We start from the raw sequence: 16132 nt of genomic DNA, 5'->3' as shown, positions 1-16132 counted from the left end.
GAATAGTGTAAGCAGAACGTGTATAGATTTTTAAACATTTCCCTGCAACAGAAACCAGGAAAGCAAATGCAGACCAACTTCTGGGTAGATGGTACAAGGCAGCATTATTCATTTTTTGCCGAGGACTAAAATCTCAATCAGTATTTTTCTTGAGGGCAACTCTTCAGTAATGCTACAAAAGAAGAGTTATGGAACAGGTGCCTGCAGCTAGAATTCCTCAGTCATCTCTTGAGTTCAGTCACATTAATGACCCTTTTTAAAATGGGATACACCCCATTTTGTTGCTAAAAACGAAAGGAAAGGAGATAGGAACATCGAGTGCCAGTTCAGTCAACACCCCACGACTGACCAATTTGTGCATCGAATTCCAGTTAACCATGATCCAGAGGTGAAGAGGTGGGTCACAATTAGCACCCAGGTCATATGAACAGCAACACTGGTATATATAAAAAAAACTTCCATTTATATGACACTTTTCATTCTTTAAGTGCCTTATGTAGGCAAATGAGGAAGCTATTTTGTGCTGGCAATGCCCCACAAGATGAACAAGTCAATCTGTTTTTGGTGATGCTGGCTCAGGGGAAAGTGTTGGTGGTAACATGGGGCTTTAACTTCCACTTGAACCACTACACTAGGAGGCAACACCACTGTTTTAACATCTCAAAAGGATTGCATTTCCAAAAAGGTATTTCCTCAAAACTGCACTGAAGGGTCAGCCTAACCTGGATAATGGCCTGAGGTGGGGAATCTAACCTACAAGCTTCTGACCCAGGCGTCCAATTGTTCCAACTGAGCCCAACTGGCAATTGTAAGAGAAAATGGTGAAATGTTGGGTACTGTGCTCAGCTCAATTGTGATTTGGAAGGCTGCTGGCTCCTCCTAATCCACTAAGTTAGAGGTGTGACCTTGTACTAGGAAGTCAGTTGCACACCCCAGTTATACCACATTCTGGGGCATAACTGACCAATTTGTGGTTCTGAATGAATAGAAATTGAAGTCCCAGACTCTCTAAGCAAGGTGAACACCAGGATTCTCCAAAACCCCATTTAACAAGCTAAGATTTCCTCCCCCCCCCCCCCCAGGTATTCCGTTCCATACAAAGATTCTAAGAACATATGCAATTAGCTTAACTTGGTGAGTGGACAACTGATTAATAAAAAATATTTCTGACAAACTGTTAGGCTGGTCTCAATAAGTATACTGCCCGAGGGAAATCAGAACCCAAGATTTTAAAACAATCCACGATTAAGACATCCATCTGGAGAACAGGCTTTGTAGCTAGTGAGGCAAGATCAATATTGTAACAACTCCTTTCTCATCACTACCACATTTGTTTTTGTTTTTTTAAAGTACATAAATCAAAGAATGTAGGAGTTTGGAAGTAAAATGATCAGAATTTGTGATTGCATATATTTGATGCTAAGTGAAGGAAGGAAGAAAGCAGTTCTTCCTCATTACTTACATCATCCAGGGGTGTTATAGATGCACTTTCACCTCCATAGTAAGAGTTGCGATCCATGTGAAGGACTTTCTTCCCTTTCACTGACATTAAGCCAGAAAGGATGCATTCCTGTGAAAATTTAAGAAAAAGTAAGAACCTGGATAATTCAGATGAAGCTATTCAAGCTGTTGGATCAGTCACAAAAATTCCTTACTGGAAAACAGCACAATCGTGCAAGACCTTTTCCATGCAGCATTATTCAGTTAAGAATTTATAGATAACCCATATGTATAAATTGAATCCGGTGTTATGGCAATCCCTCCACATATTAACCGCTATAGCAGAATGTCAAGACATAAGGAATTGCAATGTATTCGGCCTATAGAATTAAAGGCAATGGCATAATTTCCACATGCTCACAAAATTATTTGGAAAACTTGTTGCAATAGTTATTTATGCAAATTTCATTTTTCAGCTAGGATACTTTCAGGAACAGCCTTTAGAAGAGAATTTCCAAGCTGTAATCAGATTCTCAAGAGAGAAAAAGTTAGTTACAATATGAATAAGAGGGAGCAGGAAACAAGCTGTAATCCAAAATAATCTCAAATATTTAACCCGTCATAAGCGATTTATATAGCTACTGCAACTTGAAATGCCATTAAGCAACTTTTTTTCACAATTTAACACTGCAGAATATCAGATTTGTACAAATTGTGTATTTGTACAAATTCACGATGGGCCGAAGGGCCTCTTTCTGTGCTGTAAAACTACATTTGATGGAAAACGTGAAATCTAGTTTAGACTGGGACACAAATTGGATTAGATGTTTAGTTATTTATGCTATAAGTACTATTATAGATCATGCCACAATTGCCAATAATCAGATCCCAACACTGACCATAGCACAGTTTTCATTACATTGGTACAAGTGAAGTTACCTAGTCAGTAAAAGCAATTAGTTCAAAACTAATCTTACAACTTCAAATGCATACACATACTGCAGACAGTTACATTTTGCAGAGAAAGAAACCCTCAAAACAGGAAGAGGAACCTGCAAGTCAAGGTCACGACAGTGTCAATGTGAACACAAAATACACATTTAAAAATTGAAAGAAAATTTTCCGCTGTGAATTTTTAAAAAAAGTGCATATAAGACAGCAAGAGAAGCTAAAGATACACAAATTATAAATAGATTAAAATTAATCATAAAGGCAAAAAAAGCTATCTAGCTGCACAAATGCTTAAAACCTTTACTTTAGGATTGTGGGGTTGCATCCTTCCTGGAGAAATACCATAAAGTCAAATTTGCAACAAAAAAATATAAATACAGAGCAGCATTTACTTACAGGTTTAGGTATACTTTAGTCCTGGATGCAATTCAGGATCAGCTACTATGGAATTCTACTTTTCACTGATGCCTTCCAAAATTGACAGATTCCATTAAAACCATTTTTTTGTTCCATAATCCAAACCATTTGTTAAAAATCTTTTGGTACTGTTCCACTGCAATATCTCTCTGGGTACAAGCTGTAGATTATTAGTTCAGCTCCCAAAATGAACAAGCACAGCATCATATTGGAGCAATTTGGCCCATCATGTCTCCCAATGTTGCCAATATAGTCGCCATGGATCAATCAGAGTGCTATAAAGCAATGACACTTCTCAGAAACGTTACAAGCAGCTAATTGGAGGAATGGATCACAGGCACACCATGGACCAATCATATCAGATGCCACTTTCCACAAACCATATTGCTAGCTGCAACAGCTTCAAAAACATTTTCAACGTACAGATGCCAGTGTGCAATTCGGGCTTTCTCCCAATATTAAAAAAAGGTGAATTCATAAGCTAACCGAGTCCCCCATGAACAAAACATGCTCTGTTTGGAGTGCCATGAATGGGACTGTGTGCTGAAGGACTAACAATTACCTTTCCATAACTGTATAACTACCACAGGACATACAGAATGCATACCACAATTGCCCGAGTACTCTGAAAAGCAGTAAATACCACATTGTCAGATCATTATATCAGGCTATAACCAAGTCTCACTTACAAGATAAGCACTTAAAAAACAAAGATTGAATCAGTCCGCAAGAGTTTAAAATGTCTCCTTCAGAACATATTCCTTGCAACGTTAACCTTTCAAAGTATAAATGGCCAGCCACCAAGTTTGACCTACTTTCTGAATATAACCAGACACCAAAGGAAGTCTGCCAACTCTCAGTGTGATGGAATCAGAACAGGTTTGTACTGGCCACTTTCTTGATGGAGACAAAGAAGCTCAACAATACAACTACCAAAAAAGTGAATTTTTTATTTTGCATTTACTCTGCATCCAGTCCTGTAGAGTAAGAACAATTAAAGCTTTTTCGTATTTGATGCAGGATGAAACTGCTTTATTCATGATCACTTTTCTCCAAAGTTTATTTTAGTTTCTCCTCCTCCCCCCACTCCAGGGTAAATCAAGCAAATCTCAGTACATCAAATGTCACAACACATTACAGGGCAGCTGCCTTCTGTGGCCAGGCAGTTCAACAGGCAGGACTTCAGAAACCATATTTCACACTGCATCTGATCTCTATCTGTACTTGCCCTTTTAACCCTCAACCCAATTATTCACCAGATACTCATCCAATTATTTTGAAAGCTTTAAATTGCCAGCATTAACTGCTTTAGCTGGGATTCTATTACACGCGGTATGAGAAAACTATCCTTCCAATCCTGTCTTGCCCGAGGCTTGCTCCTATCTATAACTTTCCATGTCTTAGCATTTTAAAAACTTCATCTCAATCATCCATATAAAATAAGGGGTCTTCGCTATATGCACTCATGACTCAAAATCAGCCATATGCCTCTCCAATAAAGCAGTATCTTTTTGAAGGTAGGATTCTCAAAGCTGAATACAATATTCTAAATGTGGTCTCAGTGATGATCAATAACCTTGTTTCAGCTTTTAGCAAAATGCCCTTGAGATCTGTTTCATTAGCTACGTGGTCAACAATTAAACCCAAATTGCTCATCATCCTGTACACATCTCATGTTCCATAGTGCAATATATCTCTATCTGTAGGCATGTACTTAATTGCTCCAGGTCCCTAAACTCATGCTCGTCAACTGACCACAGAGCTTGCAATCACCAAATTTTAAATTACAAGTACATCCTCGTCAATTTTGGATGACATGAATACCACAGGGACTAGAACAGATCTCATTGGAAATTCATTAGTCACAGGCTTTTGTGTGCTTCATAATTTTAATAGCTCCTTAAGGAGTCGACTACCAGTCGATAGTGCACATTTCAATCTTAAACTGGCCTATTCCTAGGTTGTACACCAAGATTCTAAAAAGTAAAGAAAGCCAAATAAAAGTTTGTGTGGTAAATTAAACAATTTGGTCATTTGGCAGCTCATGAGCAAAACCTCAGTGATGTTCCCACCACCTCATGCCTGTAAAGTTGTCTAGCATAATCACACATTAAATGCTGGATGTTAGGCTAAATTCCTTGCACAATATGGTGTCGACACACTGGCTTTTAAAATCCTGTGTCCTGACAGCAATTCCCACTATTTGATCCAGCAACATAATTGCCCAGTTCTTAGAGCTGAACATACAAACTTACACAAAACAACCCTAATTCTGACCCTGTTATCTTGAGTTCCTTTGGACTGGGAGATGGAGACACAAAAAGGAAAAAGTCACATAAGTGTTGGGTGTTACAAAACACTCTTTTCCACTCTCTTCCTTGAACATTCAATGAAGATCAAGAGACTGCTGAGAATCAAGCCTGTGAACTGGATTCCCTTGTTAATTCCATTTCAATTATATAAACAAATTAATTCCATTCGTCTCAAATACTGCACCAAGTTGACAAATACATCAAACTCAAACATTAAATGTGCAATCTTCATGAGAAGTCTCTGATAAATCTTGGTATTGTTTGCACCACGACACTACCACCGACAATACAATACAAAGTTTTATCACAAGTGCATCTGCCTCAATCACGATTCAATCCTTGTGAAAATGGTGCCCTGTCATTTTATTCACCATAATGCTCTCAAAACAGCTGTTTCTAAAAAAAAACAATGCCATTCGCTGCGACACAAAGCATCCAGCAGTTTACAGTACAGCACAAGTTAATTGAAATGCTGAAAATAAGGATTAGAGAAACCTTGCATAGCTTCACATATTAATCTTTTATTTAGGTGCAGACATTTCTTACCTTCAACAAATTGATGCATGCACCCTTAGTGATAATTAATTAACCGTAACAAGATTCCACATCAGCAATTAATAGTTATGATAAGGAATCCTGGAATTGATGGTCAAGTATAGCGCTGAAGAGACAATGGGCTTAAAACAGGAAAGAGAGTGTAGTTTTAAGGTGCAGCATATCAGGCTGGAAAGATGGTACAAGCAACTATACATAGACATAACTATACCCACACACCACTTTGACAAGGATCAAAAGCAAAATTTCCAGTAGCAAAATTGCAGGTACAGCAAAAATATTTCAACCAGATTCAAAAGAATTTGGATCCTTTATATAACTTAGTACAGTAATCTTCTTCTTAGGCAGTCCCTCGGAACCGAGGACGACTTGCTTCCACATTAAAAATGAGTTCACAGGTGACTGATGAGTCCAATGCGGGACCTAGAGTCTCTGTCACAGATGGGGCAGACGGTGGTTGAAGGGGCGGGTGGGTGGAGTGCTTGGGTTGACGTGCGCTCCTTCTGCTGCCTGCGCTTGGCTTCCGCTTACTCCCGGCAAAGAGACTCGAGGTGTTCGGCGCCTTCCCGGATGCTTCTCCTCCACTTTGTGCGGTCTTGGGCCAGGGATTCCCAGGTGTCGGTGGGGATGTTACACTTTTTCAAGGAGGCTTCGAGGGTGTCCTTGAAGCGTTTCCTCTGCCCACCTGGGGCTCTCTTGCCGTGTTGGAGCTCCGAGTAGAGCACTTGTTTTGGGAGTCTCGTATCGGGCATACGGACAATGTGACCCGTCCATCGGGATTGAGCATGGTCAGAGCTTCGATGTTGGCCTGAGCAAGAACACTGACGTTGGTGCGCCAGTAATAGGTTGCAGATATATTACAATACTGAAAAAGAGTCTCTCTCACATCTACATGCTGTCCCTTGGTAACATCATCCGAAAACACATCAGCGGATGTGGAAACTAACGCTGTCACCCAGCTCTACCTCACCACCACTTCTATCGACCCCTACACGGTCTCTAAATTGTCAGACTGCTTGCCCGACATCCAGTTCTGAATGAGCAGCAATTTTCTCCAATGAAATATTGGGAAGACCAAAGCCATTGTTTTCGGTCCAGGCCACAGACTCCATCCCTCTCCCTAACATCTGTTTGAGGCTGAACCACACTGTTTGCAACCTTGGTTAACATATTTGACCCTGAAATGAGCTTCCAACCACATATCGGTGGCATAACAAAGGGCTGGATTTCACCAGAAGAGGGAAAGAGTACAAATCTAAGTAGGGCACATTACTGGATGTGAAGTGTTGTCCAGGACCCCACACAGCTCTAATCACCCAATTGTAGGAAGGATATTACTGCCCCCCGCAGGAATTCAGGTCAGTAAATTGCTTGTAAATTCTGAGGTCACTGGTCAGAAGAACCTACATACAAATTGCATGAGAAATATAGATCTTACACACAATCTGCAAAACTCCCCAGGAGAGACTAGATTACAAGTCTGAAAAAAATCATAAAAACTGTATTTGACAATCCACCCAAGACTAAAACTAGGGAACAAGGGACAAGAGTAAGATTAGGACAGTAAATAAAAGAAACTAAAAAGGTCCAGAGACAAGATTAGATCTAAACTTGAACTAGAACACGGGTTAAGAATGCCCAAAACCTATTTATTTAATATCACTTCAACCAAAGGGGAGATTTCCGCTGGTCAGCTGGCTTGGATTTGACACGTCCCAGATATTAAAAGACACTGCATTAACTACACAAGGATGCGTCACTCATTTGTTAGCCTGATTTTTTTTTTTTTTTTTTTTTAAACACAGGTACAAATGAAGTGGGGTGCATTTTGGCTAATCTAGTGAATCAAACTAATGACAGTCTAGCCCCGAATTAACTTTTGACTAATACTAGGTGGCTCCAACCTAGAGTGTGACCTCTTCTAGGTAGAATAACTTTTCTCTTCCAAAAGTTTATTTTTATACTCATTATCATGGTAATAGTCCTATAAAATCTAATTATGCAGTCTAGCAAATTAGATTTTCACATCCAAATAGTGAGCCAAAAAGCTCAATTGCTGATGGACTTGAAGATTAGATATTTCAAATAGGTTAAGTGGTTGTACGGCATGTACAAAATCTAACCACTTTGTTTCCTGTAGTATTTAAAGGAATCCTTGCAAGGGAACAGAGAAGCCCTGTTTTAGCTGAAAAATAAGCCATTAAGCAACTTACTCATGCATCTGCTACAAATCAGTTTACATGTGCAAAATCTCTAGTGTCGTCCATATCCCATAATAGAAGATTTTTTGCACAATTACATACTGGGAAAGCTATTCAATTGGAATCCACATTTCAAAACCCTCAGGGCATTTTTCTTACAACCCATTAGCTTTAGCTGCTTTGTAATGGGTTTACTGAAGTGTCTTGATTGGGGAAAAAAAAGTTTAAAGGATGCAAGTGGTGAAACCACTTTGCCAGTAAAAACGCTGGAAGAGCACACTATATACAACTTGCATATTAATCTTTTGCTATACCCACAGTATAGCATCTTCAGTGGCTGAAGTGGACAGTTTACAACAGTTTGAAAAATAGCTTGCAGCAGGGCTAATTATACTGCTGGTCATTCCCCTTTCAAATTAGATCAGGGATTAAGATAATGAAAGTTAAGCAAAACACATCCTGCAACTTCCAAAAGCAGTTTTATTGACAGTGCAATAAAGCCAGAGATTTAGTGGTTCCAGTGGGCTTTAAAACTGACAACTCAGCTTCTAATACTAGCCATGATTTGTTTTTATCGTCTGGGTACTACCATCCTTCCACTACTGGCCGTCATTTTGATTCCAAGCGACGACTCGAGTACACAGCTGCAGTGCGCAGTAACAAAAGTCCAAGTTTACCTGGCTGCATATTATTGCTGCTAACTTTGAGAAATCCCCATAAGCTACAACTTCGTGTAAAAAGACTCAAAACTTTTGAAGTGTCAAAAAATTGCTAGCAACAACCAATCTCCCAGAATCTGAACTAAAACAGCACCATGCAGAGAAACACCATTAATTAATGGCAACCAGTGCAAGGGATGAAAGTAATAACTGCCTCTGTTGTTTAGATCCTTTCAATCTATTTGCCCTACTCCACCCAGACAAAATTTATATTTTTAAAAAGGCACAAACTTAATAGCAAAACACTAGCCAGATGAATAAGTACATCTCATCTACCCAAAATATTTCAGACCTTTAAATCATAGAGCGCTGTGTGGACTCAATTATTTTTAGTGACTCACTGTGCTGAAGCTGATTTACATAAGACTTCATAGTGCCTATGACCATACTGCCTGGCAACCATGCACAGAAATTACAGCACCTTTTTCCACACAAAAGCTCCTCTACTAAATTTCATGGTGTAACACCACACGAAACCAATGCTAGCACAATGACTAAATTCAAGCTGCAATGAATCGATTGTCACTATGATTCACAGCATAGTTAGCCAAATTCATTTTGAATTTCTATTCATGGTACACAAAGCAGGCAGCAAGCACAAGTAAATGGTTTTCAGCATCATCTCTGACAACAATGACACTTCAGCTGCCAATATAAACACTGCTATAAGCGCCAAAAATGGCCACCAGCAAGCCGAGCAGTTGAAATGCTTCTGCCCACCTCTGTACAGCCAACAGTCTATATTATAAAGTAGCATCATTTTAACAGCAGAAAGACAGAGCCAAGATTCAAGACATGCTTCAGGTACCTACAAATGGGCCAAGAAGCACGGCCTTTAACTCCACCCATTGTTAAATGTACAACTGCTGTTCATGTGATAACTTTAAAAAAATCAGAGCAAAACACAAGTGATAACTAAAAAGGGTGTCAAAATGATCAAAACAAAAAGGAGCAAGAGTGCTGACTGTCATATTCTCAAAGCAAATCATGCAATTTAATAAGTTTTTGTTTTAAAAAAGTGGTTTTACTGAATAATTTTGCAGATTTATTCTTAACCACATGCAGGTTTTACAACCACAATTTGTAGATTTGGCAGCTCTTAATCCTCTTCCAAAACCAGCCACCTCACCCCAACATGCATTTTTCTCACCTGGCTTATCTTTACAACTGCAATTTATGGATTTACAGATTCAGCAACCTGCTGACAACTGCTCATCCTTCCACACCAGTATCAGACTGCCCCAATACAAACACTTGGTCTGTAGTCGTTGGTTGACCTTAGTAGTGACTTTAGATTCCAGCATCATGAAAAGTAGTCCAGTTCAACATGCACAAAAATTTCAAGTGATAACTTAAAGCAAATTTATCTTTACAAACAAGCAGATCAGGTCTCGTGATCAGGATAGAACACAGAATTAGCCACTTGTCACACAATCTTCAAATCTCTTGTTCCTGTTGAGTCATCTCACCCCATATCACTATTATTTTGGTGAAACCACCTCTTCCCAATGTGCCTATCTCATAATAGATGGTCACTGCAACCCTCAATTCAAAGCAGAACTGATATGCTCACAGACTTCCACAATTAAACCATGCACCATCTGTGCCTAGTTTTTGTTCAATTTCCAATACATTGAAACACATTGTTTTTCACTTACACTTATGGTAGATTCTCTTGGTCCACCTTGGGTAGTACTATCGCACCAAATTACAAATGTGTTGAAGCAGTTACCAGAGTTTTTAAAAAAAAGTTATTTCTCTCCCTCCCACCTTCTCTCCAAGGTGTTACTCAGTGGTTTCACATACACCTCAGTCAAAAGGTCATAGGTCCAAGCCCCACTAGAGAATTGAGCACATAATCTAGGTTAACACTACAGTGTACTACTGAGGGATTTCTATACTGTCCTTCGGATGAGACGTCAAACCGAGGCCACATCTGCCCAGTCAGGCGGGAATAAAAGATTCCATGGTGCCCGAGGAATGTGGGTGTTTTCCTGGTGTCCTGGCCAATATTTATCCCTCAACTTTTTTTTTAATTCATTGATGGGATGTGGGCATCGCTGGCTAGGCCTGCATTTAGTGCCCATCCCTAATTGCCCTTGAGAAGATGGTGGTGAGCCGCCTTCTTGAACCGCTGCAGTCCATATGGTGCAGGTACACCCACAATGCTGTTAGGAAGGGAGTTCCAGGATTTTGGCCCAGCGACAGTGAAGGAACAGCGATACAGATACTACCACTTAAAAAAAGATTACCTGGTCATTCATTGCTGTTTGTGCAACCTTTTGGTGCACAAACTGGCTGATGCATTTCCCTACATTACAATAGTGACTACACTTCAAAAAGTAATGCACCGGCTGCGATGCACTTTGGGTCGTTCTGAAGTCATGAAAGGTGCTATATAAATGCAAGTTCTTTCTTTCATCCTATACTACAAACCTCGTCCTTCAACTTGGCTTGCCAAAAAAACTAAGATGTGGCAGCTAAGATTATCTAAGAACAGGAAAATCCATTAAAAGAATATGCTTAATGGACCAGTGACTTTCCCACACAAATTCTTTACAACCGGACCAATAACTTGGAGCAAAAAAGATGATTTCATCCTCAAGCCCCATATAATAAAAAAATCAGTGGATGCATCGCTCACTTTCCTTTATAAATTGGGAAAAAATAGATCTTAGGATTTACATTTTAATCCTGTTTTTCATTTGCCAAATGGAAAATGTAGAGAAATTGATTGCTGCCAAAAGACAAATTAATTAAATGGTCTGAATAGTTGTTTACAAAAGAATTTTAAAATATATTTTCCATAACATGCAGTCTCTAATGCATCTTATTTTAGGGGGGGGGGGGGGGGCAGGGAGCATGGCAAAATCCCATTGCACTTTTAGTAACCAACTCAGGAGGAAGAAGGCTACTCACCTTCTCCTAAAACATACCCTTCAATTTGGAATCCCAATTGATTTGAATGAGTAGGCCCTCAAGCCCTTGTGAAGTAAAACAAGTGCATTTGCATATGCAACATGTTAAATATATTCACTACAACAGTTCAATCAATTTTGCTTTAAGTCAGTGTATTTCAAGAACACCTCACCATTTGTAATAAAATGTATCTGCAGTGAAATGTTTACAGGCATCGCTTAAGTTTTACTCCAGAAGAAATAAGCTTCAGCAAATAGTGAAAAACAGGTCCACAGTCCGGTCATGAATAGATCAACTGGTAACCCCTCTTCAACCATGCAGATCAAAACAGATCTGTATTACGTCTGAGAATTTAGCATATACGGTCTAAAACCCAAGCCCCACCATCTCTGGTACCTACTGCATCTGTTTAGCTGCACATCAACCTAGGTGACAGAGGATTGCAAAAATAAATGCATACAATACAAAGTAGTACAGTGTAAATTCATTTTCCTCTGTCACAATTTTACCAAATTTTCCATAAAGTTTTACTAAATCACTCCCCTCCTTATCATCCTAACCTTTCAATAGGTGTCACAGAATCACAGAAACCCCACAGTGCAGATAGAGGCCATTTTTGGCCCATCGAGCCTGCACCGACACATATCCCACCCGATCCCCGTAACCCCTACACCAACACATATCCCACCCTATCCCCGTAACCCCACGTATTTAATCCCCCTAACACTAAGGGTCAATTTATCATAGCCAATCAAGCTAACTCGCACATCTTTGGACTGTGGGAGGAAACCGGAGCACCCGGAGGAAACCCACGCAAACACGGGGAGAATGTGCAAACTCCACACAGACAGTCGCCCGAGGCCGGATTCGAACCCGGGCCCCTGGCGCTGTGTGTCCTGGAAGCATCACACGATTGACCACTTTTGCAACACCAGATTGAAATATAAATGCCGATTTTGTGCACGTTACCGAGGGCCTTTGTGTGTAGAAGTGTTCCCTAATTTTACTCCCGAAAGGTCTGGCTCTAATTTTTAAGACTATGATCCCTAGTCCTAGACTCCCCGACCAGCAGAAATAGTTTCTCTATCTACCCTAACTGTTCCCCTTAATATCTTGAAAACACAAACTCCTCTTTCCACCCAGCCTCAGACTTCACCTCAAACTCTCACAAGCTTTCACCATTTAAAAAAAAAACCACCCGTCAGTGCCATTTGCCAAGAACATATGAATCATACATCATCTGAAGAATGCAATTACAGTGAACACAATAGGAAAAAAAGGTAGATTCTCCCTTCGAGAAAACATTTTTTTTTTAATTACTTCAGAATATAACTGCCCTCCATTCACCCACCCCAGGGTCGAAGTAAACAGCTCAAACATTTTTGCTTTAAGCCAGTGTAATTAGGTAACACCTCACCGTTTGTAATCAAATATCTCTGCAGCGAAATGGCACTGACTGGGGGGTTTTATTTTCTTTAAATGGCGGAAGACTGTGAGTTTGTGTGATGGTGAAGTCCAAGGCTGAGTGGAGAGAGGAGGGGAGTTTGATGTTTTTTAGATATTAAGGGGGACAGATAGGACAGACGGAGAAAAACTACTGCCACTGGTCGGGGAGTTTAGGACTTTGGGGGGGGGGGGGGGGGGGGGAGTCTGAAAATTCAGGAGCGAAATTAGGAAACACTTCTGCACACAAAAGGGTGGTAGGAGAGTTTGGAACTCTCCTGCGCAAAGGCAATTGACGCTGGGTCAAATTGCTCATTTTAAATCCGAGACTGATAAGATTTTTGTTAAACAAAAAGGTATTAAGGGATATAGGGGAGGGGGGGGCAAAGGCGGGGAAGCGGATCAGCCATGATGAATGGCGGAACAGGCTCGAGGGGCTGAATGGCCTCCTCCGATGTTGGGTCAATTTGGTAAATTTTAAACCTGTGAATTTTTTTTGTTAGCCGAAGGTATTTTGCCCCCGCTCCCCTCCCCCTCCTGCGCCGCCTGACTCAGCTTGAAGCGGACGCACTGACTGGACTAGACTAGACTAGACTGGTAAGCCTGAGGCCTAGGCGGGCGGGCGGCGACTTTTCTTCAATAACATCCACACCGACACTCAACGACCGACTGCCTCGCTCGCTCTCAAAAGGCAGAGACTCACCGTCAGCCCGGTGCCCAGCACGATCACGTCGTATTCCTCATTCATGATGGCGGTCAGTCGGCGAACTCCCCGATCTCGAACAATCGCTCCTGCGGGCAGCGCAGGCGCACAACGTGAGGCGGGGGGGGAAAAAAGCTCAAGGCCGAGCGCACTGCCACGCATGCGTATAAAGACCGCCCCCGACCACCGCGCCCATCGGCTGCGCACGCCCAGGCCGGCTCTTCTTGCGCAGGCGCACTGGCGTCCCTGTGTTGCCAGAGAGAGGGGGAGGGGCGTTTTCCGCGCAGCCGCAGTCGAAACGCGTCCACATCAGCCCACTGGCAACACACACGGTGGGAGGAAGTCATGAAGCCACAAATGGCAGTGTTGGGTGTGACACCCTTAAACAATAGTTGAGACATCTCAAAAAGCAAAATACTGCGGCTGCTGGAAATCTGAAATAAAAAACAGAAAATGCTGGAAATACTCAGCAGGTCAGGCAGCCTCTGTGGAGAGAGAAACAAGAGTTAACGTTTCAGGTCGATGACCTGCTGAGTATTTCCACCATTTTCTGTTTTTATTTTAGTTCAGACAGCTCACTCGTTATGATGCGCGTCATGCATAAGAGAATCTCCACCAGCATGTTAACCTAGATAACTAGGAAAAAGCTGGCCAACTGGTACAGCCCCAAAACATAGCTCAAAACAGCCCTGAATATAAGTCTTATCAGATGTGAAAGTTAAAGAGTATTTGTCCACACATGTCTATTGTCAGGGCTGGGTGGAGACTTTTTAAATTCATATTTGCGATGTGGGTGTTGCAGGCAAGGCCAGCATTTATTGCCCATCCCTTTTGCCCTTGAGGAGATGGTGGTGAGCATTCTTCTTGAACCGCTGCAGTCCGTGTGGTGAAGGTACTCCCACAATGCTGTTAGGGAGGGAGTTCCAGGATTTTGACCCAGTGACAATGAAGGAACGCCGATACTGTATATTTCCAGATCGGGATAGTGTGTGACTTGGGGATCTTTTTGCATACCTCTCTGTGGTTAGACAGAGCAAGAGCTAATAGGTGGACTATCTATCCTCATAGCCCACGAATGATTAATGGCATGGGGAGGGGGACCTGAAAGGGAGGAGAAAACAAAAGAGACTTGATTTTAAAAAATATTTTAAAGTAAGGAAAATTATAATTTGGAGAGATTTGTGAAAACAAAACAATAGGGTAAATTCTGGCTCAGAGGCAGTGCTGCACTCTCAGAGGTGCCGTCTTTCAGATGAGACATTAAACCAAGGCCCCGTCTGCCCTGTCAGGTGGATGTAAAAGATCCCATGGCACTATTTCGAAGAAGAGCAGGGGAGTTATCCCCAGCGCCCTGGCCAATATTTATCCCTCAAATCAACATCACTAAAACAGATTATCTGGTCATTTATCACATAGCTGTTTGTGGGATCTTGCTGTGCTGCCGCATTTCCTACATTACAACTGTGACTACGCTTCAAAAATACTTCATTGGTTGTGAAGAGGTTTGAGACGTCCTTGGATCATGAAAGGTGCTGTATAAATGCAAGTTCTTTCTATTCTTTCTATAAACAAATGCATAAGCATTAATGATAATGAAAGAAAACCAATCTGCAGCAAAAGGCTCAAATATTAGTTCTAAACTCCGAGATTGCAGCAGAAACCAGATCAATGTACAGACCCATGCTAAGCAGAGTCAGCTTATGCACAAAATGTGTGTTTACAACTATTCAGGGAGCATGTCTGCGCAGCTGAAAAAGAATCAATAGTGAGGTATTCATTCTGGCCACGAGGGATGAACGAGTCAAAAATTCTAAGCTGTATTCGACCTAGTCACATTACATTGGGAAAATCAGAGCAGTACAGATTGATGCCTTTGCAGGAGATTCTATTGTTGTAACTAGGTTCAATGTCACTGACTTTGTCTCCACTCTAGATCAGAAATACTAGACCATTATCATTTATCCTTGTGCAGAACTACTCTTGACTGAACTTGGAGTACAGTTGAAACAAGAGTATAAATTAAATGTGGGGGAATAAAAAATCCTGTTGCACAGACAGAACACCATTTTGTGCATCCCTCTAGAAAATACCATGAGCTGTTCATGCACAGAATTGCCTGCTCTATTCATGCGTGATTATCTGTAGAGATCAACCTTGTTAGTTAACAGCAATAACATAAAACAATTGGAGGGATGGCTGTCACGCAGACTGTTGAAGAGCAGGCCATCCACCTGTCTTTCGAGTCCCAGGAGGCACTTGGCCCAGTTACACTTGACATGAAGAGAAAGGGGACAGTTTTCACATCCTCAAGAAATAAGTAAGTAGACCTTTATGTTTTTCACCATAGTTCGCTTTTTAGAAGCTATCAGGAAAGGATGAGCAGGCTGGGTCACTTTTCTCTTGAAAAGATAAGTCTGAAGGGTGACCTAATAGAGGTCTTTAAAATTATGAAAGGTTTTGATAGAGTAGACA

General features: G+C 41.1%; 1 protein-coding gene across 2 annotated transcripts in view; it reads right to left on the bottom strand.

The window, feature by feature from the left end:
• Positions 1-13812, bottom strand: part of gdi2 (GDP dissociation inhibitor 2) — a 28485-nt gene extending 14673 nt beyond the window's left edge. The window contains exons 1-2 of one of the 2 annotated variants that reach the window (XM_086010695.1): positions 13661-13812; positions 1463-1570 (exon numbers count right to left, since the gene is read on the bottom strand). In XM_086010695.1, the coding sequence (XP_085866821.1) occupies positions 1463-1570; positions 13661-13705 (153 nt within the window). In that variant the 5' untranslated portion in view covers positions 13706-13812. The remainder of the gene's footprint in view (positions 1-1462; positions 1571-13660) is intronic. The other variant, XM_086010694.1, reaches the window with a different exon arrangement.
• Between the last annotated feature and the right edge of the window lie 2320 nt (positions 13813-16132).

Source organism: Somniosus microcephalus, chromosome 17, assembly GCF_052327205.1.
Source record: "Somniosus microcephalus isolate GS21.2 chromosome 17, FLI_Smic_1.0, whole genome shotgun sequence".
Taxonomy (NCBI): Eukaryota; Metazoa; Chordata; class Chondrichthyes; order Squaliformes; family Somniosidae; genus Somniosus; species Somniosus microcephalus.
This window is presented reverse-complemented; position numbering and strand designations above follow the sequence as displayed.